The 16,744-nt window shown below is 44.2% G+C and overlaps 2 protein-coding genes across 2 annotated transcripts; one reads left to right on the plus strand and one right to left on the minus strand.

Annotated features, from left to right (window-relative positions):
- Window positions 1-1,852: 1,852 nt before the first annotated feature.
- On the minus strand, window positions 1,853-2,797 carry LOC117885730 (olfactory receptor 6T1-like). The gene has a single exon (XM_034787163.1). It carries the CDS (start codon window positions 2,795-2,797, stop codon window positions 1,853-1,855), a length of 945 nt encoding a protein of 314 aa, XP_034643054.1.
- Window positions 2,798-5,424: 2,627 nt separating this feature from the next.
- Window positions 5,425-16,512, plus strand: LOC117885471 (olfactory receptor 6M1-like). Its single transcript, XM_034786774.1, has 3 exons — window positions 5,425-5,486; window positions 5,900-6,091; window positions 15,528-16,512. The coding sequence occupies exons 1-3, from the start codon at window positions 5,425-5,427 to the stop codon at window positions 16,510-16,512; spliced, it is 1,239 nt and encodes a 412-aa protein (XP_034642665.1).
- Window positions 16,513-16,744: the final 232 nt, after the last annotated feature.

Here is a 16,744-nt window from a genome sequence, read left to right on the forward strand (position 1 = left end):
CGACACAGGAAGAAAACAAATCTGAAGTGGTTGAGCTGATTGGAAAATAACATTTTCTTACATGGCTACATAAGACACAGCCAAGCAGCACTTGAAAGAGGATAGAAAGCAGCAGCCTGTGTTATGCAAGGAGATCAGACGAGATGATCCAAGTGGCACCTTCTAGCCTTAGACTGTGCAAATCAAACTTAGCCTTTGTCACACCCCCCATATGTCCTGGGGTGAAGTCTGTCAAACTCGCTAGGCCTCCGGTTCCCAGCTGCAAAACATGGATGATCACATTTTCTCAAAATATTTGTCTGTCTCGTTGAGTGAGGGATTATCTTTTACGATATATTTGGACAGCGCTCAGCACAACGGAGGCTGCAATCTCATTTGGGGATCTCTGGAACAAAATGTAGTTAGGGCTAGTTGAAAATTTTACTAGACACATTTATTTATTAGAAAAAATGTATTTACACCATATACAGTAGAAGAAGAGGCTGCCTAGAAACGCTGAGATCATTCAAGGATTTTGTTCCCTGTTATATAAAAGGTGATAGGAGTTTGGCGTTACATTTCTATGTAGATTATTCCACGTACGTAGTAGATATAAGGAAATACAGATATAAGGGCCCAAATCCTGGAATTGTGGAGTGAAACTACAGTAAAAAGGGCTGGTTAAAAATAATTTAATTTCAATTAATTTTCAAAGTGTTTTGGGCAAAAAACAAAATATTTTCACAATTTTTTCAGGAATTTTACAATATTTGAATTTCTGTCAAAAAACCAACATTTTTTGTGAAAAAAAGAAAAGAAAATAGCTATAATGATAGAGTATAAACAATTAAGTCTGATATTTTCAAATCCATTGAATGATTGATTAATTTCTAATGGGAACCAGTGATTAAATTTATTTTGCAAATTCTAAAATCTCATTCTGTAAGTTTTATTACATTATTATTATTTAATAAAATACACTCTGTCCCTAAAAACTGCCTTTCCTAAAAATGTTTTTCCTCCCGAAAAATGTTGATATTGTTAAAATGTTTATTAGACATGGTGAAAAACGACATAAGAACATAAGAACGGCCAGACTGAGTCAGACCAAAGGTCCATCTAGCCCAGTGTCCTGTCTTCCAACAGTGGCCAATGCCAGGTGCCCCAGAGGGAATGAACAGAACAGGGAATCATCAAGTGATCCACCCCCTGTCGCCCATTCCCACCTTCTGGCAAACAGAGGCCGGGGATACCATACCTGCCCATCCTGGCTAATAGACATTGATGGACCTATCCTCCATTAACTGATTTTTGCAAAAAGTATAAAATGCTAATGTTGTTTCCATTTCTGCCTTTGAAATGAATCCATTTTTCATGTGTGCAAATAATTTTAGATTTAAAAAAAATACTAAAAATTGTTGTCAATTTTATTTTAGTGAACAAAAATGTAAATAACCAGTTTGATAAGGTTTTCAGTTGCAAAAATCTGCAAAAAGCATGAAATTTTCCATGAAAGGTTTCAACAGATGGCAATTTCTTGATGGAAAAAAAAAAAGATTGGATTCTTTTTCCATCAAAAAGTTTTATTTGTGATGGTCTTGTTATCTTTATTTGGTGGAGTTTTTATCCTAACAAGCACGTGTGATCAGGAATTGGCTTCAGGTTTTTTGTGAAAAACAACATATTCATCACATCCCTCTCTATCTACTTATCCCCATGCTCTGACCCAGAATACTCCTACTCCACTCTCCTACGAGAACCAGGGATAGATCCCAGAAATCCCAACTCCCAAGCAGCTATTCTGTCTATGTTGGCTATGGTTACATTGGATATGTTCTGTGTCTTTCTGAAGTGGATATATTTGGTGTCTCCCTCACACCCTCTGGGAAAATTTCACCTTATGCTGCCGGAAAGCATCCTGCAAAACCTCCTTCACCTTGTCATTCCTGAGGCTAAAAATGAAGGGGTTCAGCAAAGGTGTCACGATGCAACTCAAGGTCGCAGCCATTTTATTGAGAAGCAAAGACTTTCCCCACGATGGCCTGACATAGAGGAATATGGAGCTGCCGTACACCATCACCACCACAGTCAAGTGGGAAGAGCAGGTGGAGAAGGCTCTCCGCCTCTCTGAGGAGGATGGTATCCTCAGGATGGTGGAGATGATGTAGGTGTAAGAGACCGTGGTGAACGCCAAGGAGCTTAGCAGCACGAAGGAGGACAGCACAAAGTCCACCCGTTCGAGGAGTCGGGTGTCAGAGCAGGAAAGCTGCAGGAGGGGCCAGCTATCACAGAAGAAGTGGTCGATGGTGTTGGGTCCACAGAAGGTCAACCTGGTTAGCGTAACAGTCGGGAAGAGGACACACAGGAAGCCGCCTATCCATGAACCCAGGACAAGCTGGGTACAGACTTTGCTGCTCATGATGGCTTCATACCGCAGCGGGTTGCAGATGGCTTGGTAACGGTCGAAGGACATGACAGCCAGAAGGAAGAAATCGGTGGTTCCCAAAAGGAAGTAGATATAGGACTGGGTCATGCAACTAGCAAAGGAGATGTGGACTCTCCCAGCGAGGATGCCGGACAGCAATTTTGGGATGATTACTGTGGTTAACACTAGCTCCAGAAAGGACAAGTTCCCCAGAAAGAAATACATGTGGGTGCGAAGTCTCTGGTCACTCAGTATCAACAGAAGAATGACCAAGTTTCCGGTTACTGTAAGCACATAGGTCAACAAGAGGACAATGAAGAGCAGGACCTGCAACCCCCATAGATTGGGGAACCCCAGGAGAATAAATTCTGTCACCCGAGTTTGGTTTCCCATCCCCGCGGCTATTCCAAATGTTGATTCTGCACAAGGAAAAAGAAAAACAATTGAAAGTGGGTCATGACTCTGTGTAGTCAAAGCTGAATAGATGGAAGCGCAGGTATTTTCAACAGTAATTAATGCCTCATTTTTATGTGCCCAAACTGAGATACCTTAAATGAGCTTGATTTTCCGGAAGTACTCTACGCCTGCCCTTTGAAAACGAGGTAGGAACTGGTGACTCCCCAAAAGGATTCATCCAGCATTTCTATCCGCTTTTGAAAATCTTGGTCTAACCTGGCAATCAGCTTTCAAGAGGTAGTTTGGAGTCACTATTGCCAACAATTGTTTGGGAAGTGATTTCTTCCCATATTTTTTTATGATGTGAATGAGAATGAAAACATTTTTTGTCAAAATATTTCTTCATTCGTTTTTTTTTTTTTTTTTTTTTGGCAAATCTGAGAAAATAAAAACCAAAACCTTTTCCCTTTAGAGTTTTTCAGCAAAAAAACAGTAAAAAAAAGAATTGAAATAGGATATTTCTTGTGAAAAAACAATAATGAAAAGACATTTTTCATCCAACAAAAAAAAGTTTGACTGAGTAATGTTGACCAGCCTAAAGCGTTGTATAGGTAGGTTAGTGAGTCTCTTTCTAACGCTGTGTCTGTCAAAAACAAAGCAAACAAAAATCTCAAGGAGATAAAGCCAAGATTTTTTCAGGTTGCTTGATCCACATCTCTAAATATTATTAGTGATTTTGGGTGCCTCACTTTTTGTATCTAATATAACTGTGGATAGTTTCATTAGCCATATGAACATCTGGCCACTTTCAGAATCCAGCTGACACTTTTCCTGGGACCTGCCCTCATCTGTAAACACTGAAATATATCTTCAGGATGAGATAGGCAGGAGAGGTCAAAGGACAGGCAACCAGGAATGGAGTCAATAAACCTCCGTTCTCTTCCTAGCTCTGTCCTGCTGTGTGACCTTGGACCAATTACAGCTCTGCTGTTTCCTTTCACACCTTGTTACTGAGCCAGGAAGCATTTCACCGTCTATTATATGTTTTTGTACAGCACCCAGCACCCAGCACAATGGGGCCCCAATCTCAGTTGGAAAAAGTCTCTGTGCTACTGAAATACGAACAAGAAATGATTAGACTTATACTTACATCCCCGATTTACAGTGGGTTGCAGTTTCTAAATAAAACATTGCAGGAGCAGATCCTGTTTTCTTGTGACAGTTCTGAAGAGATGTGTGTTCATTCTGATCCAACTTACAAATGAATATTCCTTGGAATTATGTCTAAATCCATGCTGCTGTCTAAGTAGAGCACTCTGCATTTTTAATCTAAGGTGAAGATGTTATCTCTTAGAACTCCACAAGGAGTATGCAATGTGCATCTTTAACTGTAGTAAAAAACTTCATCAGAATAAAACACCAAAATAATGATCTCAGAATTAAGATAGAATCATAGAGCTATATGGTTCTGATTTCTGAATTAAGATGTTGTATCTTAATTGTAGAAATCTGTTCTATTTTAAAAGTAGAAAATCAAAAAATATGTAATAACCCCCCCAAAAAACAAAGGAAAAAAACCAAAACGGAACATCCTGTATCTAGATTTGAAAATAATTAGTTGAGAGCAAAATCCTGATAAGAAATCTTCTCCGCCTCATCTGAAAATATTCTGAATTTAATTTCAACTAGGATGGTTCCAACATCACATGAAGAGATGTGCTCATTTTACCTGATGCAGGGTTATTCTATAACCTCTACGTCTCCTAGCAGGATGATCCTGATTTACCTCCTAGTTGCTCAAGGGAGATGAGTTTCATAACATGTCACAGCTCTGACTTCTGTCCAACTTCTGAATATCCACTCCACCAAAGTTTCTGTTTCTCTGTCAATGGGTGCAGCTGCCCTTGCTGAAATGAAGTTTTCTCTCTTTATTGGGAGAAGTTGCCCCACACTTTTAGAAACGTGAGTTTAAAGGAAAGTCTGGTAAAATAAAACCTTACATGGGAAAGAGAAGCCAACCTACACAACCCCCTGCACAAAACAATCTTAGCCATATGTGCCTCTTTATACATGGACTGGGAAAGCGGACACCCCGTCCATAATGGAGGTTCAGCAGAGGTATGTGTGTCAGGAACCCAGGACTGGAATAGCTGTGGGTTGGGGCTGAGGTACATCAAAAGAGATGAGTCCAAGGTTGGGACAGCAAAGGTGCTATGTGTAATGACTCAGGGGCATCAGAAAGCTCTATTTGTAGAGGATCCCAGAACTGGAAAAGCAGGTCAGGGGAGAAGCTGCAGGTTGGAATTGAGAGGCATTGGCAGAACTGTGTGTAGAGAAATGAGGAATGGAAAAGTGGGGGGTTGCAAGGTAGGACCGAGGGAGATGGGGACAGAGCTGTGGAGGAAAGCCCAGGGGAGGGGGGGATTGCAGGTTAGGATTTGGGGACATCAGAGGAGCTCTGTGGAGCTGGGAGGGAATCCCAGGGCTAGAGCTGGACACAATTTTCTGATTTTTTTTTTTTTTACTGAAAAATACAGATCAGGGCACTGAAGCATTTTGAAAATTTGTGTAAATTTTACATAATTGTTCACTTAGAATTTCTTCAGAACTTCTCACCCTTGGAAATGATCGACACCTCCATCATCACCCCAAAAGCCTCGGTCAGCCTGGCAGTAGAACTAGTTCTGTAAGGGGATGTTTTGCTCAAGTCTCTCTCTATTTTGCCGTGGATATAACTGGATCCCCCTCTTTACAGTGATGTCTTTTGAGAGGTGCGTTGCCATCCGCCATCCACTGCGCTACTCCGCCACCATGAACACTCAGGGATGCACCTTATTGTCCTGGGTTCTTGGGTTGATGGGTTTTTTGTTTATCATTGGCCCATCACCTGCATTATTCCAATTACCACTTTTGCAGCCAAAACACCATTAGCCATTTCTTCTGTGATAGCGCGCCACTTATCAAACTTTCCTGTGCCACCACAGCATTGGTAGAATTCACGTTTTTCATTCTAGCATTGATTATTCTATGGGGCACCTTAACCATCATCATCATGTCCTATGCAAACATAATCTCCACCGTGCTGCATGTCCCATCTAGCACAGTGCGGTGGAAGGCCTTCTCCGCCTGCACCTCTCACCTCATCATGGTCTTCATCTCCTACGGTAGCTGCATCTTCATGTATGTCAAGCCCACACATAGCAGCCAGCCAGATCTCAGAGAGGCAGTGGCTGGTCCCAACACTGTGGTGTCCCCTCTGCTCAAGCTCTTCATTTCCAGCATGAGGAACAAGCAGGTTCAGGAAGCTCTGTGGCAGGCTATTGGGCAGATCCAATGGCCAAATATTTAACGTGAGTTAGGGGGAATAAGCAATGGAGGAAAAGGCATGAGTGTGACAATGTTTACATGTCCCGAATCGGTATCTGTCGTTTTCCAAGTCAAATAAAAACAAATATTCTATTGTCCCTTCATTAGTACCCTGCATCATTCCCAGAACCCTAGAGGACGTGATATTGATACTCCAACCCCTATCTTATACCCAGTTATAGCACTCATGCATGATACGGGAGTCCTCACTTCAAATCCCATGTTTCAAACCCGCTTTCCGGTGAGCGTGCAAACCACCAGGTTATAGGGCATTCTGGATTTGATTTTTCTCAATCTCTCCTGTTGATACTGTTCCACTTTGCATACACACTTAAATGCTCATTAGATCAGGGACAGGAAACTGGGTGTCTTCCCCTCCTCCCTCATAAGAGTGCCCACCTCACCAGTTATTGAGTCATTATCTATCTGGTCCAATGAACATTTAAGTGTAACCCTTCTGCCCATCTAAGTTGGCAGCAACAAGGGCCGGGTTCTGTATCTAGGGGTTCCGTTTCAATAACACAGTGCAAAACCGGCTCGAGCCCCCACCCAGTGACCTGGGACAATTATATACCACCCCCTGGGCGCCTCTAAGAGGCAATACTTCCCCTCTCGCAAGCACAGAGTCTGAGTGTAACAGAAAATGTTTAATAACATGAGGTAAACGACATCAGCATTAAATTGGAAAAACACCACAACTAGAGTTCATAGACCAAACCATGAGCGAAGACCCACCCCAGCAAATTGGGCCGTGTCCTCTCCCGTTGGTTCTTGAAACCAGCGACCCAAGAATCACCAAAGTCCCAAAAGTCCGACAACCCCCCAAAGTCTCTGTCCCTGATCAGTGCAGCCCCAGAGTTCAAAAAAGGGGGGGGGTGTGAGCAGGGTGTTAAGGGGCACCTTACGTGATCCGAGGCCAACCAGCTGCTTCTCCGTGGGGTTCCACCCAGCCTTCACCACGAACTGCTCCACTCCACCCGCAGTCCCACTCCTGCCGTCCCACGAACTGCTCTGGCAGCTGCTCCGCTCCGCTCACCGACCTGTGAGCCATGCCGCTCCGCCCTGCTCCGCTCACCGACCTGTGAGCCACGCCGCTCCGCCCCGCTCACCGACCTGTGAGCCGTGCCGCTCCGCTCACCGACCTGTGAGCCGCGCCGCGCCGCGCCGCTCCGCTCACCGACCTGTGAGCCGCTCTGCTCTGCTCCAGCCGTCCCTTGGGCTGCTCCCACAAGGCTCTGTTCTGTTAGCTGCTCCTCCAGCCGCTCCACTCACCGACCTGTGAGTCGCTCAGCGCCACTCCAACCGTCCCACAAGGCTCCACTCTGCTAGCTGCTCTGCCAGCCGCTTAGCATTATAGCTTCAGGCTCCCCCACTAGTTAACACCGCCTCAGTGATTTCAGCTCATAGTAGGGGAGCCCCAGTGCTAGTGCACCACTGGCCCAAAGTGAATTCAGTTCAGCAGTCTGTAACTAGACTTCTAATGGAATCAAAAGTTATCTCTGATATTCAACAGTGGAGAGAGGAGGTAGTGCAATTGGTGTTTCAACCCCTCAGAGAGGGCCCATACCATCAGGTACAAATACCTGTCCCCATCCTCTCTCAATTCACTGGGTTTTGTAACCCATGCCCCTTGACAAGCACATGCTACTTAGGTAATGGTGAATGACTCACTCAGTCCTTCTGTCATACACAGTTCCACTGGCCTTGATTCACAGAATCAGGGTAACAAAACTTTATTCTTCCTGCCCCAATAACAGAGAAACTGGGGATCCCACACCAGCCAAAGTAACCACTTTGAGTTGCTGTTGTTTCATGCCAGGCGAGTGGGTGTGCCTATGCAAACAAGATCAGCCCCTGGAGTTCTTTTCCACACTCGCCATAATTCACCACCAGATGTCAGGGTAGAGCTCATCCTGACTCTGCTTACATCAGTATTTATAAAATGTGGAAAAACTTTAACAGGCAAGACAGAGAAACTCTATCCCTAGAATCCCTGAGAGCCTGGGGGTTAGGGCTCTCAGCTGGCTGAGGGGAGACCAATTAATCCTAAAACACAAAAAAGTAAAAATTTAATATTGTCAAACCAGTTTATAAACCATTTTATAAATCAAACCTTAATACACTGTGGAAAAGCCTGCATTAATTGCATGAAGTCAATACTTATAAAATATGCCAAGTCTGACATGTTAGACTTCACAATTATCAATAAAAATTGAACATCCATTTAAGTTGTCTATTAATCCTTTATGTGCTATTTAAAAATGAAACTGTAATATGAAGTGTGATCTCAATATATTACTGAGTTAATGTGCATGTTGTTGGAAGATTCAGTGCCAATATTTGAGCTGGCCTAAATCAGCATACTTCCTTTCAACTCAACTTCCGCGGTCAATTTGCTATGGGAAGAGGTAAATTCATCATCACTTGAAATCTTTAAATAAAGATTATTGATGTTCTATTTCAACCACAAGTGACTGGACTGGATAGTGTCTCTTATTGTAGGAAGAAAGAACAATTCCATCATTTGCAGGACTCAGCGGATGGAATTTTATGGTCCATGGTCCAAAGGAAGTCAGATGAAGAGCTTATAACGTATGGCCAATGTACATGGCAGAGGGGCATTGCTGGCACATGATGATATTATCTCACCTGCCTTATCACTTAATTACGGTAATTCTTACATCCATACTGGCTTGCGATTCCCAACTTCCTAAGCTTCGTTTGACTCTGACAACCCTCATTTCCCAGATGCTCGAACCCCACATTTTCAAGTGGGGCTTGTGACTTGGGATCTTCGATGCCTGAGCCTGAGATTGGGCCTGATTCCACCCTCTGAAAATCTGGACTCTTTACGGTGTTTCTAGTCCAGCACCAAAAACATCCAGATACCCAAAGTTACTAGTCACTACTGAAAATGAAGACCTGTCTTCTCCTCCCCCTTCTCCATAGCATGTAACCAGCTTGTGGAACTCACTGCCCCAATATATCATTCCCACCAGAACTTAGAAGGAGTAGTCCATATTTGGACAATTATGGCTAAGATTTTCAAAGGAAAATAAAGGAATCTGGCTGTGACGTTGCACCCCATAATGCTTTATGGGAATATGCTTATGAATGTACATATGACGTAACTGGAATGTGTTTTATGCTACATATGCCATCTAACATATCTCTGTAAACGTTATGATCGACTGAATCTATTCATCCTATTTGCATTCATGTGTCATTTTTGTATTCAAAGTTATAATATAATATAATATAATATAATATAATATAATATAATATAATATAATATAATATAATATATGGAGATATACCTATCTCATAGAACTGGAAGGGACCCCAAAAGGTCATTGAGTCCAGCCACCTGCCTTCACTAGCAGGACCAAGTACTGATTTTGCCCCAGATCCCTAAGTGGGCCCCTCAAGGATTGAACTCACAACCCTGGGTTTAGCAGGCCAATGCTCAAAACACTGAGCTATCAATATTCAATAGTTGTGAATATTGGATGTGTAGCTTGATTTTAAGTAGCCTTAGTAAAGCATTTGGTCAGCTTCTTGAGAAAGGAATGTGCAAATTAAGTGCCCAATCAAGAAACACTTAACGAACACTAGATCTTGGAAGACTCCAATCCACATAAGAAGTCTTCCTGGAGACATTCAAGATACCATGTAGCAATGGTTGCTGCCTGTAAAAACTGAGTCATGCATGGACATGGACATGTGACTTGCCCATGTGACTCCAAAACTCCATCTTGGAGCTGGACTCCACCCACAAGAGAAAGTCTATTTAAGCCCCTGGGAGACCCCTCCATTTTGTCTTCAGCTGGCTCAAGAGAGAGCCTCTCCATCCCCAAAGGATACCTGAAAGAAACTGGAGCAAAGGACAGTAACCACAGGAGGTGTGACTGATTGCTGGACCTAGCCTAGAAGGAGGCTAGTCTGTAAAAGAGGCTGATTGGAACATATCTGAGGGAGAGATTTTATCTGTATTCAGCTCCTTACTGTATTTGGTTTAGACTTGCGTGTTTTATTACATTTTGCTTGGTAATTCACTTTGTTCTGTATGTTATCAACTGGCAGGGCCACCTTTAGGCCGACTCCCCCAATTCCCCGGAATCGGGCCCCGCGCCTTAGGCGCCTTTTAAATTTTAAAATTTTTTTTACTCACCCGGCGGCAGGGGGTCCACTCCGGGTCTTTGGCGGCACATCAGCGGGGGGTCCGCTCTGGGTCTTCGGCGGCATTTCGGCGGTGGGACGACCCGGAGCCGAGTAAAGGACTCCCCGCCGCCGAAGTGCTGCTGAAGACCCGGACTGCCGCCGGGTATTCGAATCGGGCCCCACAGGTCCTAAAGCCAGCCCTGCACCTGGAACCACTTAAATCCTACTTTTTGTATTTAATAAAATCACTTTTTACATATTAGTTAACCCAGAGTATGTATTAAACCTGGGGGGAGGGGGACAAACAGCTATGCATATCTCTCTATGAGTGTTATAGAGGGCGAACAATTTATGAGTTTACCCTGTATCAGCTTTATACAGGGTAAAACGGATTTATTTGGGGTTTGGACCACATTGGGAGTTGGGCATCTGAGTGTTAGAGACAGGAATACTTCTTACGCTGCTTTCAGTTAAGCCTGCAGTTTGTGGGACATGGTTCAGACCTGGGTCTCTGTGGCTGGCAAGCGTGTCTGGCACATCCAGACAGGGTGCTGGGGTCCCAAGTTGGCAGGGAAAGCAGGGGCAGGAGGAGTCTTGGCACATCAGTTGGCAGCCCAAAAGGGGTTTCTGTGATCCAACCCGTCACAGTGGCATCTAAGTCCCATTAAAATTCATTGGGAGTTGGGGCTTGTCTTGTTTAGGTGCCTTTGAAATGTAAATACTAGAACTTCCCTACCTCACAGAGATGTTAGGAGGACAAATAGATTACAAATTGTGAGATGCTCACATGTTATGGCAATGGGGGGGAGGGGGCATAAGTACCTGAGGTAGATAAATAATTGTGTTGACCCCTTTGCATAGTGTAGTTTTTCAACTGTAATCTTTTCATAATGCAATGCACAATGTTTTCATTAGCCCTGAGGGCTGAGATTTTCAAGATCCCTGAGGTTCAGCGATATTAAACGTTCTGCTCAAGTCTGCAGTAGAGCAGGGAACTGCATAGAGGTCTCCCAAGTCCAACTCTAGTGCCCTAACCACTGGACCATTCTTCCACTGCACCAGCCATTCTCAAGAACTTACACTGTTTCGATGGCTTAAAAGAGGCACAGTCCTGTCTATGTTGGTGAATCTCCTACAGCAAAACCCTAGATAGTCCACTCCTATGTTTATCTTAAGAATGGGATTTGCAAAGGAGCCTAAGACCCAGATTCTTCAAGGGATTTAGATGTCTAACTTCCATGGGCTTTAGAAACAGGGTCATTTGGCACCTCTCTCTCTCTCTCATAAGTTCCTTACATTTAACTTTAACGAGTGTGCTTGCCTTCCTTGGATTAGTAACTGAACTGTTGTCATCAGACAACCCATAATAAGAAAAATTAATGAGGCTCCAAGGGGAGTGTGGTCAATTAGCCCTTGTGTTTAAATGGAATGGCTATTTCCATGCATGTGGAATTGTGGCTTCTTAGAGTGAAGTGAAATTAGAGATAACACATTGATGGAAAACAATCCTAGCACAGACAGGCCTTATTAGGAGAATAAAGAGCAGTGACTCTAGCTCCACCCAAATTAAAAGACTCTTTTCAAGGCAAAGGCATGCCGAAACACAGCGCACACAGGACAGTCAGCAAGAGATACCAGACTTAGTCGGTGGAGACCTTACTACACCTTGGGAGCAATACCCGGGCAAAAGTCAGAAGTAGAATCTGATCGTTTATTTTCAGTTCGGGGGAGGCAGCTCTTTGGAAGGCTTCTCGGTGGTGTGTCGGGCCTGCTCTTCTGAGTTCTTCTGACTTTCTGGCTTCAGGAGGGGCTTTATTAAAAGGGGAGTTGATGGCATCACCACAAGGATTAGAGTCAGCAGCCCTGCTGTAAGTATTTTCATTCTCGGTTTTTCATGTGTGCTTAAGGGACACTGACCACTTGAATATTTCGTTTCTCTTTGCCAATGCGGTGTTGGCTATTGTTACAAACAACACCTAAGATGACTAAGGTCAAACACTTACATAGAGGTGTAATTCCACTCACATAAATGATCCTACTAAGTCAATGAGGCTGGTCCTGTGAGGAATGATATTCTTCTGCCTGAGAGCCTGTTTCATCCCGGCAGACCTCTGTGCCCACAGAAATCAGCTAGAAGAATCCGGGCCAAAATGTTTTCAGGATCAAGCCATAAAACTGAACGAATATGGGGTCTGGAGAGAGAAGGAAAACATTTTTTCCTTTTTTCCATGTAGTTCATTTCTACATTTGACAGCACTTTGTGAAGTCAGTTTCACTGTGCCCATCTACAGTTAGTTAATAACATGCCAGAAACTGGTTAAACACCTTTAGATTCATCATAGGGGGAGAAGGAAAAACAATTTTAATTAATAAAAGACATAAACAATGAAAAATAATCTGGATTTTGGGCCACAAATTCAACCATCATAAAAAAGGCAGCACAGAGCCATTGATTTGCATGTAGCAGTGCCAAATTACACTAGCTGAGGAGTCAAGAAAGCTGAGTTTTTGAAGGTGATCAATTAAAAAAAATCAAGTTACAGTATAATTTTAATTGCTTCCATAATTGTATTCCTTTGGAAAACATGAAATGTATGACTGATATTTCCAGGGAAAGGCTCATGAATGGACAATGTAGGCATTCTGCAAAAAGAGGCTAGAAATGGTTTTGGTTTTAATAGTATTTTTGAATTATTTGGTGTATGGCCACTTGGCTGTTTTAGAGATTATTGTGTTGATTTTAAGTGAGTTGTAATAGGAGTTGTGTTGGGTTTATGTATATTCAAGAAGTCCAGAGAAAAGTTGTATTGTTAGTTTGCTGTTTGGGAATTGAAAATTGGAATGTATTATGGATGATTAATATAGTTTGATCAGGTATCAAAACTCATACTAATGCTGATAGTAATTGGAGCAATTCTCTGGCTTGTGTTATTGCAGGAAGTTAGGCTTAATGGTGCCTTCTGGTCGTAAAAATTGATGAGCATATAATGTTACTACTTCAACATTGTTACAGTAACATCAAGGTCAATTATCAATTTGATATGAATGCAAATACGAGATTCTTTGCATTGATGTTTACATAGCTCTGACCATCATTGGAGGTTTTTAAGAGCAGGTTAGACAAGCACCTCTCAGGGATGGTCTAGATCAGGGGCAGGCAAACTGTTTGGCCTGAGGGCCACATCGGGTATCAGAAATTGTATGGAGGGCCGGTTAGAGGAGGCTGTGCCTCCCCTAACAGCCAGGTGTGGCCCGGCCCCCGCCCCCTATTCGACCCCCACTGCCGCCGCTTCTTGCCCCCTGACGGCCCCCCCCGGGACTCCTGCCCCCCCTGTTCCCTGTCCCCTGACAGCCCCCAGACCTCCTGCCTCCCCATCCAACCCCCATCTCCTTCCTGACTCCCCACCGCAGGACCCCTGCCCCGTCCAACCACCCTTCTCCCTGTCCCCTGACTGCCCCCGGAACCCCTGGCACCCCTACCCCCATTCAACCCCCCTGTTTCCTGCCCTCTGACTGCCCCAACCCCTATCCACACCCCTGCCCCCTGGCCCGCCCCCGAACTCCCCTCCCCTCTATCCAAACCCCCTGCCCCCTGCCTCCTTACAGCGCTGCCTGGAGCATCGGTGGCTGGCGGCGCTACAGCCGAGCCACCCAGAGCAGCAGGACAGGCAGCGGCGCCGCCCGGCTGGAGCCAGCCACGCCACCATGCAGCACAGACCGGGTCAGGCCCCGGCTCTGCAGCTGCGCTGCCCCAGGAGCTCGCAGCCCTGCGCCCAGAGCATTGCGCCGGCGGAGCAGTGAGCTGAGGCTGCAGGGGAGGGGCTGGGGTCTAGCCTCCCGGGGCAGGAGCTCGGAGGCCAGGCAGGAGGGTTCCACAAGCCGGATGTGGCCCGCGGGCCGTAGTTTGCTCACCTCTGCTCTAGATAATACTTAGTCCTGCCATGAGTACAGGGGACTGGACTAGACGACTTCGCGAGGTCCCTTCCAGTCCTATGACTCTATGAGTCTATGATCTGCTTCAGTGAGAATGAAAGAGTCACGATGAGATCTTATCTTCTGATGTTTTAAATACTTGTTGCTAATTGAACTTGATTTCTCTTGATTTGGTGATAAAAATATTGTCCAGTAGAACATTAGAGACAGATTAGAGAAATAGAAACAGGATGCATTGTATTTCATCCTAACGGTCTGCAGAACTACAAGGTACTAACAAGTTGTAAGTGAACAACAGAAGTTGAGCAAAAAGGTCTAATACTGAAATTATATTAGCAATAATGTTAAATATTAATGTGACATGAACACAAATGAATTGCTTTCTATTATTTTCCATAGCTCTGAGCATCGGCTTCGGAAAGAATGATCTAGTCATAAAGATGTCTTATCTTCTTATGTTTTATTAAAAACTCACTGCTAATTGAACTTGAGTTCTTTTGATTTGGTGAGAAATGTACCTTTGTAGATTGTTAGAGACAGACACACATGACCGGTCTGATTTTTGGCTGATTTAATAGATTATAAGTGCAGAAGGGACCATTGTGATAATGAATTTCGACCTCCTGTAAAACAAAGGCATAGGACTTTTGAAAATAATTCCTGAAAATAACTGAACTAGAGCAGATCTTTTAGAGAAACATTCAGTCTTGATGTAAAAATCGCAAGTGATGGAACATCAACCACAACCTTGGTATACTGTTCCACCAATTACGTTACCAAAATTTCGCACCCTATTTCTAATCTGAATTTGGGCAGCGTAACTTCCACCCATTACCTTTGTCATCAAGGCGGAAGAACTCATTATCAAGTTTCTGTTCCCCGGCAGGTACTTATACACTGTGATCAAGTCATCCCTTCACTTTTTCTTTGTTAAAACCAACAATTGAACTCTCAGAGTCTATCCCTCTACGGCACATCTTTCAGTCCTTTATTCATGACCATGGCTCTTCTTTGAACTGTCTCCAAAATTATGAAAACTCTTCTTGATCTATTTCAGACAGTTGAGAATTGAACTGGTAATTTCCTACAGGACTTCATTTCTCACCAGAGGTCCCTGACTCTGGAAGCAATAAGATTACTCAGTGTGTAGAGTTAAACACATGCATAAATCATTGCAGGGTCAGGCATCCAGTGGCTGTGTGTATGTACAGCACCTAGCACAATGGGTATCTCTCTCTTGATTACCACATTTTTTCCTTTTTTGCAGACATTATATTCCACACCAAGAAGTGGTAAAAATAAGCAACGAGAGCAGAGTGACCGAGTTTATCCTAATGGGATTTCCCCTCAGCCGCCAGATGGAAATCTTCCTCTTCGTCCTCTTCCTCATGTTCTACCTGGTCACCCTCTCAGGCAACCTAGTCATCATCACCATCACCTTGGCCGATTACCGGCTCCGGACCCCCATGTATTTCTTCCTGTGGAACTTCTCCTTCATGGAGATCTGGTTCACTTCAGTCACGGTGCCCAAGCTCCTCTCCAGTTTGCTCTTTGGGAGCAGGTTCATCTCCTTCACCAGCTGCATGGTACAAAGCTTCTTCTACTTCTTTCTGGTGGTGACGGAGTTCCTCCTCCTGGGCGTCATGTCCTTTGACCGATATGTTGCCATCTGTAACCCACTGAGATACACAGTCATCATGAACAGTCACGTCTGCTTCGTGCTGGTCTTTGGGGCCTGGACTGGGGCCTTCTTGTATATCCTTGGACCACTCAGTGCTGTCGCCGAGGTACCCTACTGTGGCCCCAATGTGGTCAATCACTTCTTCTGTGACCTTACACCACTGGTTAAGTTATCCTGCAAGGACACCCATGTCCTGGAGTCAGCCATTTTCATCATGGCGTCAGTGCTTATCCTGAGCTCCTTGGTGGTGACTGCAGTGTCCTACACGTACATCATCACCACGGTGCTCAGGACCCCCATGGCTCAGGGCAGGCAAAAGGCCTTCTCCACCTGCACCTCTCACATCACAGTGGTGAGCATCATCTACAGCACCCACATCTTCATGCATGTCCGTCCCATTGAAAGCAGCTCCTTGGAGCTGAACAAGGTGGTGGCCTTGCTGACCTCCGTGGTGACACCATCCCTCAACCCCTTCATCTACACCCTCAGGAACAAGCAGGTCAAACAAGCCCTGAAGGAGGCTGTAGCCCAGAACAAGGTTTTCCTGTTCTACAAAAAGTGTATCCCCTAATGCAGTGGTTCTCAACCAGAGATAATAGTGTGACAGTGACACTTTTGTATTTTTATGTCTGATTTTGTAAGCAAGTAGTTTTTAAGTGAGGTAAAACTTGGGGGTACACAAGACAAATCAGCCTCCTGAAAGGGGTACAGTCATCTGGAAAGGTTGAGAGTAACTGGCCTAATGGGATGTTTTAACCACTGCTGGTCATTTAGTATATCTCTAAACCAGGGTGAGAGGAATT

This window comes from Trachemys scripta, chromosome 12, assembly GCF_013100865.1.
Source record: "Trachemys scripta elegans isolate TJP31775 chromosome 12, CAS_Tse_1.0, whole genome shotgun sequence".
Lineage (NCBI taxonomy): Eukaryota > Metazoa > Chordata > Testudines > Emydidae > Trachemys > Trachemys scripta.